This window comes from Ambystoma mexicanum, chromosome 14 (assembly GCF_040938575.1).
Source record: "Ambystoma mexicanum isolate Mex_15411 chromosome 14, UKY_AmexF1_1, whole genome shotgun sequence".
NCBI lineage: Eukaryota > Metazoa > Chordata > Amphibia > Caudata > Ambystomatidae > Ambystoma > Ambystoma mexicanum.
The window spans coordinates 161,029,167-161,045,602 of record NC_090940.1 but is presented as its reverse complement, the minus strand read 5'-3'; the positions used below and the strand labels follow the sequence as shown (position 1 = coordinate 161,045,602).

General features: G+C 48.6%; 1 protein-coding gene across 3 annotated transcripts in view; it reads right to left on the bottom strand.

Annotated features, from left to right (window-relative positions):
* Nucleotides 1-16,436, bottom strand: part of MGA (MAX dimerization protein MGA) — an 872,134-nt gene that overhangs the window by 590,813 nt on the left and 264,885 nt on the right. For all 3 annotated transcript variants that reach the window (XM_069638800.1, XM_069638798.1, XM_069638799.1), the window contains exon 5: nt 11,358-11,453. In XM_069638800.1, coding sequence (XP_069494901.1) covers nt 11,358-11,453 — 96 coding nt within the window. The remainder of the gene's footprint in view (nt 1-11,357; nt 11,454-16,436) is intronic.

Genomic DNA, 16,436 nt, shown 5'->3' with positions numbered 1-16,436 from the left:
CCCTCATGGGGTCAGAGTGCATGAGCATCTGAAACTTCCCAAAAAACGCATCCTCAGCCAAAGGTTTTGGCGCTGGAACAGGCAGAGGCCGCTTGTGAGGGGCATACCCCCATGAACGCAAGGAGGATGGATGCCTGGAGGGCCCACCAGCGGCCAGATCCATATAGATCAGTGGTGGGGAAACAGGAGGGAGGAAGACTGTATGAGGCATAGGTGCCCCAGCACGCCAGTCAAATGAAGGGCGGTACAGGTTTCTGTTTTCCACATAACATGGAAAAGGCTGCTCAGCCCCAAAAGAAATGCTCCCAGCACCAGGCGTCTTGAACTTTGGTGTAAGAGAGGTATCGAAAATGGCCGCCATGGACCATGGAGGTTGGGCCGCCATTTTGTCGACACCTGAGAAGAACTGCGTCACATGCAGAGATGAGGCAATTGTCTCCTCATGGGAGACAAGGGACTTGAGTAACGCTTTAGCCTTCACACAAGGATCCTCGGCTAAGCCGGTGCTGGCAGGTCTCGGATGTTTACTGGACATCTTAGAAACTGCCCCAGAATTAGCCTCCAGTGGAGGAACCTCGGCAGAGCCAGTACTGGAAGACCTGTGGTCCGTGACTGACCTCTTTGCCCGCCTCGACAGAACCGGTACCACCAAGACCGTGAGCGTTGGACGGCTGAGGAACATACCTCACCAACAAGACCTTCAGAAAGGATCTCTCGATTCTGTTGGTGCTGGAATTAGCAGAGGAACCTTGGGTTTCAACCCAAGACAATAGCTCCCACACAAGGAGCGAGTCGTGACTTGGTGTGGAAAGCTCCAGAAATGGAGACCGCAGGGCGTACCCCGCTATCCGTGTGGAAAGCTCTAGAACTAGACACCTAAGAGCAAACTCCGTTATCCAGAGCCGCAGAAGAACTGGGCTGAAGTTTACCACTTAAACGGTGAACCTCTAAACCGTGTTTGATTTTGGCAGGTCTGTTGCTGGAACCCTCGGAGACCACTCTGGTGCACCTATTAGGCCCCTTGTGAGGCACCTCAGGGGAATCTCTGATGACAGAGCTACTCGAGCCCCTCCCGGTCTTGGAAGACCCCGGGAAGAAGTCCCCTGGCCGCGGCACCCTAAAAAGTAAAGAACTTACTAGGCGTTTCTTCTTTTCATCGATGAAAAGAAGAAAATGAGGTGGAGGAACATGCTGAAACACTTCCTCCCACCGAAGAAGACAACATTGGAGTGCCCGGATGGAGAGGGAATTGCAATAAAAGCATGAATCCCCGCAACACTCCAAGCAAAGAGGGTGGGGATCCACCCTCGCGAAACGACATTTGCATGAAGAATCGGACACGAATCCCAGACGCTCCGGCATAGACGGAGGACTAGATGACCGTGGAACCGGAGCAGGAAGGAAGGACAAAAGGGAATAAAAATAAAAATTCCCTATGATGCAAATGCATCTAGCGACGACCGTGTGTTACGTTATGTTATTTTGCATTTATATAGCGCCTTATGTACCATTGGTATGATCTCAAGGCGCTGTTAGGTTGAACGCTCTCGGGAACCGAAGAGAGAGAAAGAGAGAGAGAAAGAGAGAGAGAGAGAGAGAGAGAGAAAGAGAGAAAGAGAAAGTCCATACCCCAACCAGTGGCCCGAGCTCAGGAGCCCATATTTTTGCACGACGTAGCCCCCCGAGGGCCCCTTTCCTTTCCACAGCTATTGCAAAATAGCGACTCCATCCCGCACTCTCAACCTGCCTCTGCCCCCAAGTGGAGGTCCTGCTTGAATAGTGGGGACTTGCTCTTCATCGACCTTATCCACCTTCCTGAGCTGCTAGTGACCCTTGAAGAGACCCTATTTTGTCCATTGGCACAAGCGCGTGCATGTACTATTGAGCATAAGGCTCCTCTCTTCGTAGGGCTTGCACTGCCTCTAAGTTAGGTGTATTCTTGATGTGGAACTGGGTCTAAAGATTACTTGCACTGCCTGTTTTCCTACCCATATAGGTGGGCTACATATTTTGTGCTTCTTAATCCGTTAGACCCCTCTGGTCTTGTATATATATCGTGTTGATTGTGATGTGTTGGTTTACTTTAGTATTATTGTGATTCTTTGCTATGGTCTATATTACAAAGGCCTTGTAATATATGTGTCTATATTTTTAATATAACACCCGTCTGGAGTAATTTGTAAGTGTCCTTGCTTTGTGTGCTCATTGAGGTCTTTCAGTCACCCTCACCCCTCTTGAGACTTGGGGCCTCATTACGACCCGGGCGTTAACCATGGCGCTATTAGCGCCATGGTTGACGCCGATACCTTACCGATTCCGCCATGGTGAATGGCGGAATAACCGCCCCATTCCAAGGTTGGCGGGGCGGTAATTCCCAATTCACCATTGGCCCTTCCCCATTCCCATTTTTGCCCCCATAAGGCTCAATGGAAATGGGGAAGGCGGTAATTACTGTACCGCAAATTGCGGTATCGTAATTACCTCCAAGGTCCCTTTGCGGGTCCCGTCCTTCACGGCTGGTAAAACCAGCCGTTAAGGGAGGACCCGCAAAGGGACCTCGGAATTGGGCGGTAAGGGATTACCGGCACCAGTGCCCTTAGTACCGGTAATCCCTTACCGCCCGGGTCGTAATGAGGCCCTTAGTCTTGACCGCCTGCCATAGCTACCCTGATTGGTCTGGCTTGTCCAGAGGTTACCCTGTTCCAAGAAACTAGGTTGGCCTTCTGAACCTCTGCCTCTCCAGGTCAGAGTTCAGAAATCCCTCTTAACAACACTCTACACCCGCTCAGACCCTACATCTGCTCAACACCCTACATCTGCTCAACACCCTACATCTGCTCAACACCCTACATCCGCTCCACGCTATCATCCGCATTACACCCTACATCCGCTCTACGCTCTCATCTGCTCCACAATCTCATTCATTCTGCACTCATCCGCTTTACGCTCTCATCCGCTCTATGCACTTCATCCGCTCCACCGACATCATTTGCTCCACTCTCTTCATACATTCATCATGCATTATCGGTTCAACTCATGTCACTTGTCGCATGCACTCGATCCGTCCCATGTTCTCCATCTGTCCTATGCACTATGCCGGTCTCATGCACTTGAATCGTCTATTCTATTAGTTCCATTTATGTCATGCACCCTTACATTCCATGCCATCTATCTGTTTCATGCACTCTACCAGTTCCGTGTACTCTGTGCACTCATCCGTATCATGTATTCATCTTTCCATCCTCTCCACTTTATTCCTTTCCTCCATTTTGTTCTTCTCGTCCATTACATCTATTTCATCCATTACATTAATTTCATCCACTTTACTGCATTCTTACAATGTATTCTTTTTATCCACTTCACTGCTTTGATCCACTTTACTCATTCTATTCGGTTTGTCCTTTTTAGTTTACATTAGTGGTTATTAGTTTCGATTTCTCGCGTGGATCTTGATGTTAAAGTGTTATTTATGTTATTGTTATTTATGATCTGGTAGTTTGGGCTAGTTGAATTGCTGTTATCCACTTTATTCCTCTCGTCCACTTTGATCCTCATGTCCATTACATTTATTTCATCGATTTCATTAATTTCAACCACTTTACTGCTCTCATATAACTTATTCATTTTATCCACTTCACTGCTTTGATCCTTTTTACTCATTCTATTTTGTTTGTCCATTTTAGTTTACCATAGAGGTTATTATTTTTTTATTTCTTGATCGGATAATGATGCTGGATTGTTATTTATGATCTAGCATTTTGGGCTAATGTCATTGAGTTGCTGTTATCTAGTTTGAGTTAGGGGTCGGTTTTAGGGGAAGAGCCATGTTTTCAGTAATTTGCGGAAAGACATGAGGTCCTCAGTGAGTCGGATATGGGGTGGGAGTGCGTTCCAAAGAGTGGGGGCCAAAGCGGAGAATGATGATCCACCTAACCTGACTGAGTTTGTTTTTGGTATGACTAGGAGGCCGGCTGAGCTTGATCTTAGAGTGCGTGCAGGGTGACAGGGTTTTAGTTTGTCTTGCAGATATTGAGGTCCGGTTTTATGCAGTGCTCGGTGAGAAATGCATAAGGTTTAAGGTCACCCTTCGGGCAACCGGAAGCCAGCGCAGAGTTTTGAGGGCTGGGGAGATGTGGTCTCTTGGGCCAAGTGCTAGTAGCAGTTTGGCAGCAGCGTTTTGTGCTCTTTGTAGTTTAGTTAGTTGGTATGCATGCACTCCGAGGTAGAGGGGGTTAGCATAGTCCAGTCTTGAGATACCAATTGATTGGACCGCAGAGAGTCTGCTGGGAAAGGAGAGGTATGGAAAAATGTGCCTAAGAGTTTTAAGGTGGTAGTGGCAGGACTTTGAGACGTTGTTGACTCAGCGCGAGAGGGTTAGGTCTGAGTCTAGGGTGCATCCAAGGTTTTTTACTGAATTAGAGGGTGTCGGCGAGTTGTCCATGGTAGATGGCCAGAGTAGTGGGTGTGGAAGAAGTTCAGTGTTGCCACATATCATGATTTCGGTTTTGGAGGGGTTTAGCAAGAGGTGCTTTGTGGTCATCCAGAGATCTATGTCGAGGAGGCAGGAAGCGAGGTCAGGTCGGCTGTTGGGTTTTGAGTTCAGGTGTTTTAGAATTAGATGAGTGTCATTGGCGAAGTTGTAGCACAGGATGTTGTGCGAACAAATTATTTGTAGGAGGGTGGCCATGAAGAGGTTAAACAGGAAGGCTGATAGGCATGCTCCTTGTGGAACTCAAGTGTCGACAGGTCGGGCTTGGGAGGAGTAGCTGGAGAGTAGGGTTATTTGGTTCCTATTATTGAGGAAGGATGCTATCCACTTGCGAGCGGTTCCACGAATTCCCAGGGAGTATGGAGTGGTTGATTGTGTCGAAGGCGGTGGATAGGTCAAGGAGGATTAATGCGGCGCATCCCGCAGAATCTGCCGTGTTTTTAAGGTCATCCCAGATTGAGGTTAGGGTGCTTTCGGTTCCATGTCGTGCTCTGAAACCTGATTGAGCGGGGTCTAGGAGATTGTTGGCTTCGACAGAGGTATTTAGTTGGGAGTAGGCGGTTCGATCAATGAGTTCAGCAAGGAATCTGGTGTTTGAGATTGGGCAGTAGTTTTTGGGCTCGAGAGGGTCGAGGGAAGCTTTTTTTATAAGCGGTTTGACATGAACCATTGTGAATGCGTCGGGAAAAATTCCTGAGGAAAGGGAGTCATTTATGATTGTTCTTGCATGTTCTCCTGCGCAGGTAGATGTGAACATTTCTTTGAGGGTTGTGGCTGGGCAAGGGTCCAGCGGAGAGCCGGATGGTTTGCTGGCAGAGAGAACTTTTAGAAATTGGTCAGGTGATATTGGACTGAATGAGTCGAATGTTGGTTGGATAGTGGTCGCAGGCGGTGGGTTGGCTGGTATGGAGGGTGGATTGCCTGGTGGATGTAAGAGAGCTAGTTTGTTGGTTAGAGCATTTGTTCTTTCGAGGGCTGTGGTGTAAAAGTTGAGAGAGAGTGAGTCGCACAGCGATTGTGAGGGGGGTCGGAGGGTGGTGATGCATGATGATTTGGTGAATTCGGTGATGATTTTGTGAAGTTCTTTGCTGGGGTTTTTACAGTTTAGGATTCGGGAGTTATAATGGGCTTTTTTTGCTTTCCGGATTTCAGCCTTGTACTGATGAAAGTCAATCTGCTCAGGAAGGTTTTGTCTTTCCGCCATTTGCATTCTAGGGATTTATATAGTTATTTAGTGGTCTTCAGTTCAGGTGTGTACCATCTAGGGAATAGGCCATGGCGGGCTGATGGTTTGCAAGAGGGTGTGAGCCGCATTAGTGAGGTGTTGAGCCATGCGTCAAAGGCGTTGGGGGATAGTTGTTTATTGATTAGGCTGGTAGGGGGAGGAGACTGAAGGAGTGCGTCGGCTAGGTCAGGAAGGATTATTAGTTTCTTCCAGCATTTGCGTAGATTCAGAGGTTTAGGTAAGGGGAGCGGGTTGGGTGAGCGAATGGCGGAAGAAACAATGACGTGATCGGCCCAGATGTAGGGGTGGGGGTTTAGATGTATCGGGTTGTGGGAGCTGAAAATGGCATCAAGTGTGTTTCTTTTATAGTGAGTCGTGCCGTTTATGTGGGGTTGGAGGTTAATCGCGTCTAGGCCGTCAACCAGAGAGTGTGTCATAGGGTTGGTGAGAATGTCAAGCCATATGTTGAAATCTCCTAGAAGGGTGAGGTTGGGATGGTTTAGTTTGAGGGTGGCAATAGAGTCGCAGAAGTTGTTTGAGAATTGTCTATCGTAGCCAGGGGGTCTGTAGATTATTAGGAAGCTGTGGGAGAACGAAGGGGGGGGAGGGAGAGTTTTACGAGTAGTGATTCGCAGGAAGGAATGGAGGGCTGGTTGTCGATGATTGAGGCGTAGAAGTGAGACTTGAAGGCGATTGCTATTCCTCCTCCTCTAGAGGGACGGTTCAGTGGGATGAGGGAGTAGTCTGGGGGGAAGGCTTTGTTGGCGATCGGGGCGAAGTTGTCTGAGAACCAGGTTTCCGTGATAAAGACCAGGTCCGGTTTGTCAGTTTGTCAGAATAGTCTCACATTGTAGTATAGGTGAATTGAGAAATTGTAAATAATCCGACCCTGTGGTATAGTCGAATTAGAAACTGAATAATCTCACCATATAGTATAGTTGAATCTAAAACTGTGACTAATCTCACACTATGGTATAGCTGAACTTAGAAAGGTGAATAATATCACCCTATGGTATAGTTGAGCTTAGAATGTGTGCATGGGCCATGTGCGGTGGCCCAGCATAAAAATAAAAGGACAAAAAAACAATGTTTGATACTTTTTGGCAAAAGTGCTCCGGTCCCGTCCCGAAGGATGGAACGTCCCACAAGTATAGAGGAAAGGGGACGGGACGTAGGAGTAAAGGGGGCATTGTTTTTTCTCCCAGTGTCAATTCTTCTCCCTCTTGAAAAAGGTCTGACCGAGTAGGAGAATGTTTTAGGGTCTTTGTCTACAAGTTCATCCGCATTCCCTGGGACCGATTTTTCAGCCCCTTCCCGAGCTTCCAAACCTAACAGAGGGAAGATTACGTTTTTGGGTCCAGAATCTCGAGAGGTTCTTGATGTGGTCTCCCACCCTTCTGGGTCATAAGACTCTCCCTCGTCTCATGCCTCTAGATATTCAGAGGTGTCTGACCCAATGGAAGTAGAGTAGGCACCCTCTAAGGAAGGGGATTCTGGTGTTGGCTTTTGAATCTCTTCTGACCTCTTGTCATTCCCAGAGCTTTCTGGCAAGGAGAAGTTAAAAGGGGTTTTATCAGCCAAGCGATCAAAAGGTCAGGGTCAAGTTATTTTCAGCCAATACTAAATTAGGAAATGCTTCCTTGGAGGAAGTGTTCATAACATGGGGTATCTTAGTTTGTGTCACCTATGTCAGATCCCACTCCTAAACACCATATGTAAGTGTGCAGAAGGAGGAGACTGACACAGGCGGTGGAATGCTGATTGCTATCAACTTATATATGATAAAAATAAAGAGACAATCTACCTTTCCTTAGATCTATGAAGGGTTTTCCTGCCTCAACTAAAGTGTTAATGGATTTGTCAGGATGTTGTTGCAACTAAAAAGAGTCCACTGTCCTATCTCAAACATCTGCCGCTCTGTCCCTTACACATATAACTAAATTAAAGTTGTTCCAATGTTCTTGGTCCAGGAGAATGACTCCCTCCTTCTGGACTGGATGGCACAATTCTATTTGCAAGTCTCACCAGGGGGAAGGACTCCCTTCCCCCGACTTCAGTACTTCAAAACAAAGGATTGCTGGCTTTGCATCAAAAGTTCATTATTTCCTCCCTCCATGGGGAATGGCTCCCTTCCCCTGGATCACTGGTTGGTTTGATCCTCCTTGTAAACTCATTACCAGGAGACTGGCTCCCTTCCTCTGATTTTGTCTCTCAGTGTTTTTCCCCACACAACACCAGGGGGAATGCCTCTTTCCCTGGCCTTCCTTTACTATGTTCTCACGCTGTCTGGGCTTTCACTTTCACAACACCAGGGGGATGACTCCCTTTGCCTTCTTGGATTTACTGCACAGTTCACAATGTCAGGGGGAATGTCTACTTTTCCCTGGCCTCTCTCATATATAAACTTGTTGGTGAGACCCGGGATTCTTTAGGGCTTCGTCTGGGCAGACCTGGTTCACTCGCCTGTTCGGTATTATAATATGGGCAATTATTAAAGTTATTCTCTCTATGTATATCTGTGTCCCAGAGGTTTCTCTTGCCCCTCTTCTCAATCCAGACAGCCCATGTTTCTTCTCTGTCAGTTGCGTGCTCCTCCGGCATCTTGTTCGGCTTCTCACGTTCTTGTGCTGCGCCCGCTGTGTCTGCAGCGTCTCTGCAGAGCTTCTCTCTGGGCAGATTAAGCATCTTGCCACAACCGCCCGGTTGGGTTACTGCTTGCATCTGGACCTCTGCTTTTCCAGTTCCTTGGTCTGCCCAGGTATGGTGGACCAGATGGGGGACACCTCTGCTTCTTCGCACACACACCGGTCAGCAGAAACCTCTGTCATAGGACAGGGCTGCCGATGGTCTTTGTGGAAGCGCTGGAAGCATGTTGCTGTGCTATCTCGTCCCCCCACCCCCCCAAGATAGCAGTTAGCAGTGTGAGACTTGCTTCAGTCTTCCAGGCTCACTGTGTGCATTGGACTCTGACTCCTGGAGCAGCCAGTACTCAAACAGAGCCACTAGCAGTAGCTCTTCGCGTAGCTACTCCGATTGGAATGCGCTTCATCCTGCCTGATATCTCACACAGCTCACGTGCTTCCCAGCAACTCTCTGTAGACTTCATAGTTCTGGCAACTCTCTGGTGTCGTCTCACCTTCCGCTCGGAGCATTGAAAGCCCTCCCTCACTCACAGCACAGACAGCATTGCCTTTATCCCGATTCAACCCTTACCGCACAGAACGGCTCTCTTTAACATTACAGTGTTCCGCAGCAACTGCCCTGCAGAAAGTTGCCAATCCTCTACGTGCTGAATCTTGCCCTCACCCTTTAGCTAACATTGAAGTAATTACTACAGGAACCTCCACTCTCTCCAAAAGGAATTCAAGGTAATCTTATATCTAACTGGCTCATGCCTAGGAAGGGACTCCTGTAACCCACGTTCTTCTTGTTACAGTTTCCGGACTCCCTCTGCCCATTGAAGACATCATCTAGACAGACGCGGCCCTTCAAGCATCGGCTGACCAAGACGTCTGAATCATTGAGATTCCAGTGCCAGAGGTTTCGCAGGGTTTTATTACCCAGAGGGTTTCCCTGGAAATCCTGTCCCTTCCTAGCTATACTTAGCGGGACGGTGCAGGGCGACCAGGAGGATTCTCAACTCATCTCTTGCTGCATCTGTCCAGGTTAGTGCTATAACCTTTAATTATCACCCCTCACCCCTCATTTCGCACCTCTCTAAAATCCTACCTCTTCCATTCACTCCCCCCCCCCCCCCCGCTCAGCATCTTCCAGCTTCCTCTTTCTCCACGGAATCCTCCTCCTCGTCCTTCACCTTCTAACCCTCCTCACTCACTTCAGTCCCCCTCCATATGCACTGAACCTCACCAATAATGTAAATTGTTCCCTATACTGTTTTCTGGTTTGATTCAATGTTATGTATTGCTTGTTGTAATTGCTTGTTCCGCATGTAAAGTGCTTTGGCTTAAAGCACTATATGAATCTAAATAAATACAAAATACAAATTATTAGAGTTTACAGCAGTCATAGTAATAAAACCTCTCTCTTCCAGGCTGAACATCCTCCAGACTCGAGGATCCCCCCGGCAGGGTCGGACAACCGGTTAAGTCCTTTTCTTTTTACAATGAATGGGTAACAACAACTAGCCTGCCCATTTAAGTTCTCCTGAGGACTCTTGGTCGCGCTGCACTTCCTCCTCCTTGTCATCCCAGTACTTGCTAAGGAAGCTTCCATCAGGGCATCCCTACTCTTCCTCGTCTCAATAGGTGTGTAGCTCTCAGACATACATGGACGTGTGTAACGTGGAGGCGCGAGATAAGGAATATGAGGATGCATGGGAGATGGGATATAAGGGATAGGAGGATGCATGGGAGGTGGGATATAAGGGATAGGAGGATGCATGCGAGGTGGGTGTGGGGTCAGAATACCACGCTCACCCGAGATGTTCTTCTTGATCCCCAGAGAGGGAGATTCTCCCGATGAAATCCTTCCGCAGAGTACCACCCCCGGGGGAACTATCAGGTAGCGACCTCACCTCCCTTGGGTCATGGAAAGGGGCGTCCAATGACGCCCCTCTGGGAGAAGCGACGACATCTCGGGATTCATCACAGTTCTCCACTCTGCACTTCTACTGTGTAGCTCTCTGCTGGTTCAAGCTCCAGCGGCACTGTTCGCTTATGGCCAAGATTGGGGACCCTTTGGCAAGTGTTTGGTCTCCCATTTGGTTTCTTAATGGGTGTGAAATGTCCACTAAACATCAGAGCAACCATTGAGCCCCTTCTAGTCTGGGACAGGTTTAGGCCATTCGACGCAGGTGCTTTGCAGTACATGTAGTCCTTTCCTATTCAAGGTTTATCCTCTCCTGCTGCTTACAGTGGCATAATCGTAACCTCTGTTGGGACCCAAAGTCTTCAGCCCTTACTTTTGGTCTATGGAAGGTGCAGATTCATGTGTTTTCATGGCTGCAATTTTCGCTGCGGCTGTTTTCACCATTGTGTTATCAACCCAGCCGTTTATTTTTATTTTTTTAATGCTGGGTGTGGCGAGTGAATGCATTCCCCCTGCCAACCTCCCAACTATAGCCCACCACCAAAACCCCTACACAAACACTACACCGATTTGTAAAAAAAAAAAAATGTCCACCGCCAAAGCGGCTGTGGTGAAAACACGAGAGTGAAAACAGCTGCGTCAAAATTACTGCAATGGAAACACTCTAGCCGGAAAGTGCTGCTCCCAGGGGTTGACACGTATCAGGAGTATGCTGCATGATGGTAGCTGTAGTCTCTGGGTCTAGCATCGGGAGAACGGGCTGCTCTGATCCCCATGGTTCTGTGGGACAATCTAAAACATTTGAGAGATATGGCTAAGGTAAACAGTACTTTTCACAAGGACAGAGACAGTGGTAATAATCAGCAAACATGACATCAAACCTGCTGGGGGGGGTCAGTAACTGGCGTTCCTCTGAACTCCTCAGCACCCCTTGGGTAGGTCTGGCTCTGGCTATGCTATGGGTAGGCCCTCACCCCAGGTTGAGAGGGGTCGCTGTGCCAATGTAACTGGTCAGTCCCATGACCTTGTCACAACACTGAAATATAGGACACAAACTTATCACAGAATAACAGACATTTACAGTTCGCATCTTACCTTCCTGCAGAGCAGGGTGGATCACCTGTTTGTGCCGGAGAGACATTAGATCTTCTAAAAGCTCCTCCTCCAATTGTTTGATTTTCCTCGCATTGTCTGCCAATTAAATAGCAACAGGAAAGCAAACCAAAGTAAATGCCAACAAACATGCTACCCGGCATGCATCACAGAAAGTTATAAGTAATCAAAATACATTAAACCATTATAACTTAATTTGTTCATATACTGCAAAGGACAGAGAGAAAGGACATTCAAGTAAGAATGAAAACTCAGTTAGGAGATAATCTATCATGTACAAAAAAGGACCTGAATTAAATAGTCTGCCAAGTAGGTTAAAGCATCACTTAAGCTATGTATGTATTCAAACCTATAGTTTCTAGACACACCAGAGCCAACTCAAAATGTCAGTCTTGTTAGGGCAGTTGAAAAGGAGAAAGGTTTCAAATGAGTATTAACAATGAATTGCAATGTAAAGAATAACAGATTTAATTCCAGTACATAAATGGATGGCAATTAAATTATAACCACACTGAACATTTGCTAAAAATAACAGTTTCATTGTAAATCCTCAATGACTACCGTGAGGAACCTGAGGGCATCCTCACTTTTCCCCCAGAATCCTCCTCTCAGGTGGGCAGGGAAAGGCCATCACTTTTGGATCCTGACCCAGCAGGGGGGTGGGGGGTTTCAAGGGAGGATTACTTGGGTGGAGGGAAATTTGGGAGTGGGACGTCTTTAGTTGCGACAACAAACCTTCTATCCGTCATGCCTTCATAAGCTAAAGTCAGCCCTTTCCCTTCTCTTCCTTCCGACATGTCCCCCAAAACTATCACCTCGACGCTGGGACAAGTAAGAGACCAACTAGGAGGACACATCCTAATTTAGGTGAGAGAAACCCATATTCACTGTATGATGTTAATGCAGACACACATCAGCCAAGTACCAAGACTAGTAGAAGACAGAGCCGACTAATGCACACTTCCTTTTCAAGCCTCCCCAAACACTACTTTGGTACTGAGACGAAGAAGAGGGTCATGGAAGGGAATAGTTTCTTACCTGTAACTCCATTTCTCCAGCATTGGTATCTTTCATGGATTCACATGCTTAGAATATTCCCCGTCGACAGACTGGGAACCCTCGGTAAGCTTATAAAGCCTTTTCCCGTTGGAAAACGTTCGACACTTTTGTGTCCTATCTACGTCGTTTTGGGCCGCGCACGCACACCCCACTAGGACCTAGTGGTATAAATACCCTGCCCCCGCGGCTCCCTTCAGATTTCGACCCCTCCAAAGTGGAACGGGGTTAAACACAAATTACAAGATGATTGCATTTTGGGGAGGCCGGAGGGCGCATGTGAATCCATGAAAGATACCAATTCTGGAGAAATGGAGTTACAGGTAAGAAACTATTCCCTTCTCCAGCATTGGACCTTTCATGGATTTACATGCTTAGAATAGAATGCACAGCAGTGAACTTGAAACAATGGAGGAGGTGTAAATGCAATCCAGCACCCACCCCATCCTGCAAAAGGCGAATCATAATCACATAAGATTCAAAACTAACAACATGCGACAGTACTGCACAGTAGTGGCGGGTGAATGTATGGGGCACTGACCATGCTGCCGCCCTGCAAATGTCTGTCAGTGGAACCCCGCCCACAAATCCGTCGACGACGAAGTCGCCCTGGTCGAGTGAGCTCTTGGACGTCCTTGTAGCGGTTTTCCCGCTTTTGAGTGACAGAAGGCAATCGTCGACGAGACCCATCGGGCCAGTCCTTGTTTTGAAATTGCCTTCCCTTTTGCCAAAGGCCCATATGCAACGAAGAGTTGCTGCGTAGATCGAAGTTGTTGAGTTCGATGAAGGTAAAATTTTAGAGCTCTCCTGACATCCAGGGTATGCAAGACCTTTTCCGCAGCTGATGAGGGAGTCGCGAAGAAGGTGGGCAGGACAATGGATGAATGTTTATGATAAGTCGTAGGAACTTTCGGGATGAAACGAGGACTCGTTGACAAGATCACTTTGTCTTTGAAAAATCTGAGATATGGAGGATCTATGACCAATGCCTGTAACTCTGAGATCCGTCTAGCCGATGTTATGGCCATTAGAAAAGCCACTTTACATGATAAAAACTTCATCGACGACGTGGCCATCGGCTCAAAGGGTGGTTTCATTAACCCTGCAAGTACCATGTTAAGGCTCCACGTCGGTGGAAACTGCTTAACCGGGGGAAACGTCCGGAATAAACCTCTCATGAAGTGTTTCACTAACCTGTCACTAAACAAGGGCGTTGATTTCCTCCCACTTGTGAACCTAGAGATGGCCGCCAGGTGAACCTTTAGTGATGAAAAAGACAAACCACTCTTCACCAAATGTAGTAGATACGGGAGAAGCTGTTCCGGAGTAACCCTCAGAGGTTCCACTCCTGCCTGTCCTTGGCACCACGTACAGAATCTCCTCCACTTACACCTGTAAAACTTGTTGGTGGACGGGGCCCGTGCAGCCTGTAACATCTTCCGACAGTCCGAGGGAATGTTCAAGGCAACAAATTCTAAAAAGTCAGGTGCCAAGCTGTGAGGTTGAGGCTGCTCGGGTTGTGGTCCCACACCGTTCCTTCGTCCCGGGACAAGAGGTTGGACACCTTCGGGAACGTTATCGGGCGATCCGCTGACAGATGAAGCAGGTCGGAAAACCATGGTTGCCTCAGCCAACACGGCGATATCAAGATGACTCGGCACCTGTATCTGCGTATCCAATGCAGAGTTCTACGTATCAGGGGGAACGGAGGGAAGGCGTAGAGGAACTTGCCCGTCCACGGGAAGGAAAACGCTTCTCCCACCAAATCTTCCTGTGGCCACCTGCTGGCGTACATCCCGCACTTCTTGTTCGCCTTTGTGGCGAAGAGATCCAGCTGAGGTCGCCCCCATTTTTCGAAGACCTTCGACAATTGATCGGTGTCCATTTCCCACTCGTGAATCTTGTCCATATTTCTGCTCAGCGAGTCCGCCTGCTCGTTCATCACTCCTGGCAGGTGATGAGCTACGATGGATTAGAGCCCAGTGCCACACTTTGAGCCTCGATGGAGGGTTCTGGATCACGTGCCGCCTTGCTTCCTTAAGTAAAACATTGCTGTGGTGTTGCCCGTCAGAACTCTCACTGTGGATCCCTTGATGTGAGGCAGGAACGCCCTAAGGGCCCAGCGGACCACTCTCAATTCCAGAACGTTGATGTGCAGGAGAGATTCCTCCTGAGACAAACGGCCTTATGTCTGCAGGGTGCCCATGTGCGCTCCCCAGCCAGTTAGGGACGCGTCCGTCACCACGGTGAATCGGAACTCCGGCTCCTGTAGGGGTACCCCTTTGGAAATATTCTGAACTCTCTTCCACCACCGAAGAGTTGATAGGAGCTCGTCGTCGTCGACGATCAGCCTGTCTGACCAGAGGCCCTGAGCCTGCGTCCAACGGTCCGCCAAAAACTGTTGCACTGGCCTCATGAAAAGGCGGCAGTTGGGCACCAGAGGAATGCAGGATGCCATAGCTCCAGGATTGATGTATATTTTCTCACCGACAGCCTGGAATTGATTTTCAACTGACTTGCCAATCGACTGAGCCTGGTGATCCTGTCGAGGGATGGTCTGACTAACCCCAACTGGGTCTCGAACTGTGCACCCAGAAACACCAAGCTTTTGGACGGCCTTAGCGAGGATTTTTCGAAGTTCATCACAAACCCCAATCGTTGCAAGAGGCTCATGGTGTCCTGTAGACTCCTGTGCGTCGACGCCGGGGAGGACCCCCTCACCAACCAGTCGTCGAGATACAGGTATACATGGTGGCCTTGCCTTCTCAGCCAGGCTGCCACCGGAGCCAGGCATTTCGTGAACGTTCTGGGGGAAGATTTCAGTCCAAAGGGAAGAACTGTGAACTGGTAGTGAGTCCGTCCTACCACAAACCGTAGGTACTTCTTGTGTCGCCGACACATTGGTATGTGGAAGTACGCGTCCTGCAGGTCCAGAGACGCCAGAAAATCCCCTTCTTGAACTGACCTGATCACCTCCTGGAGCGTGAGCATCTTGAACATTACGTTTTTCAGCGACTTGTTCAGTTCACGCAGGTCTAGGATGGGACACCACTTTCCATTTGGCTTTTTCACCACAAAGTATCAGGAATAAACCCCTTGACCCCTTTGTGACGACGGGACCAGTTCTATAGCCCCTTTTTGTAGCAGAAGTGCTACTTCCTGCAGCAACACGCTCAGATGGGAGTGAGCTACACACGCCGGTGGAATATGCAGAGGGTTGCTCTTGAATTGCAGGAAATGACCGTATTTTACAGTGTCCAACACCCATTGATCTGTTATTAGCTCCCATTTGTTGATGTAACATGATACTCTGCCCCCCAGAACGTTCCGATGCCCATCATTGCTGGTCCTTACTCTGTTTATCCCTCGTCGACGAGTAACCTGCTCTCTTCTTGGGTGCTTGGTAGTCCCGGCGACGTTTAGCCGCTTGCGAAGCTCGTATGTATCCCTGAGAGGAATATTCTGGCCTACCGAAGGGTCTGTCCCTCGATGCTGAAAATCTGGAATTCCCCGATGCTCCTCTGAAGGGATGAAAAGACTGGAAACTCCGACCACTCTGGAGGGCCCCCAAGAAACGCGCCGTGTCCGAGTCCTCCTTCATGCCCTTCAGGGCTTCGTCGACCTTCTCGCCGAAGAGGAGGTCTCCTTCAAAAGGCATATCCAGTACCTTGTACTGCACCTCCGGTCGGAAGTTGGTGCATTTTAGTCATGCCTGTGGTCGGAGAACTACGCCGTTGTTCACCTGCTTAAACCCCGACTCCGCAAGGTCTACCGCGATGTTAATGGCGTGATTTGAAGCCTCCTCACCTTCCCTGACCAGCAACATAGCTGCTTTTCGATGTTCATCCGGAAGGTGTTCGAGTATGGGCACCAACCGATGCCACATCTCCCTGTCATATCTAGCAACTATGGCGAGAGAATTGGCCGCCTTCACTGTGGTAGCACCTAGCGACAGGACTTTTTTGCCGAACGCATCCTGGCGTCTAGCATCACTTTCGGGGGGGG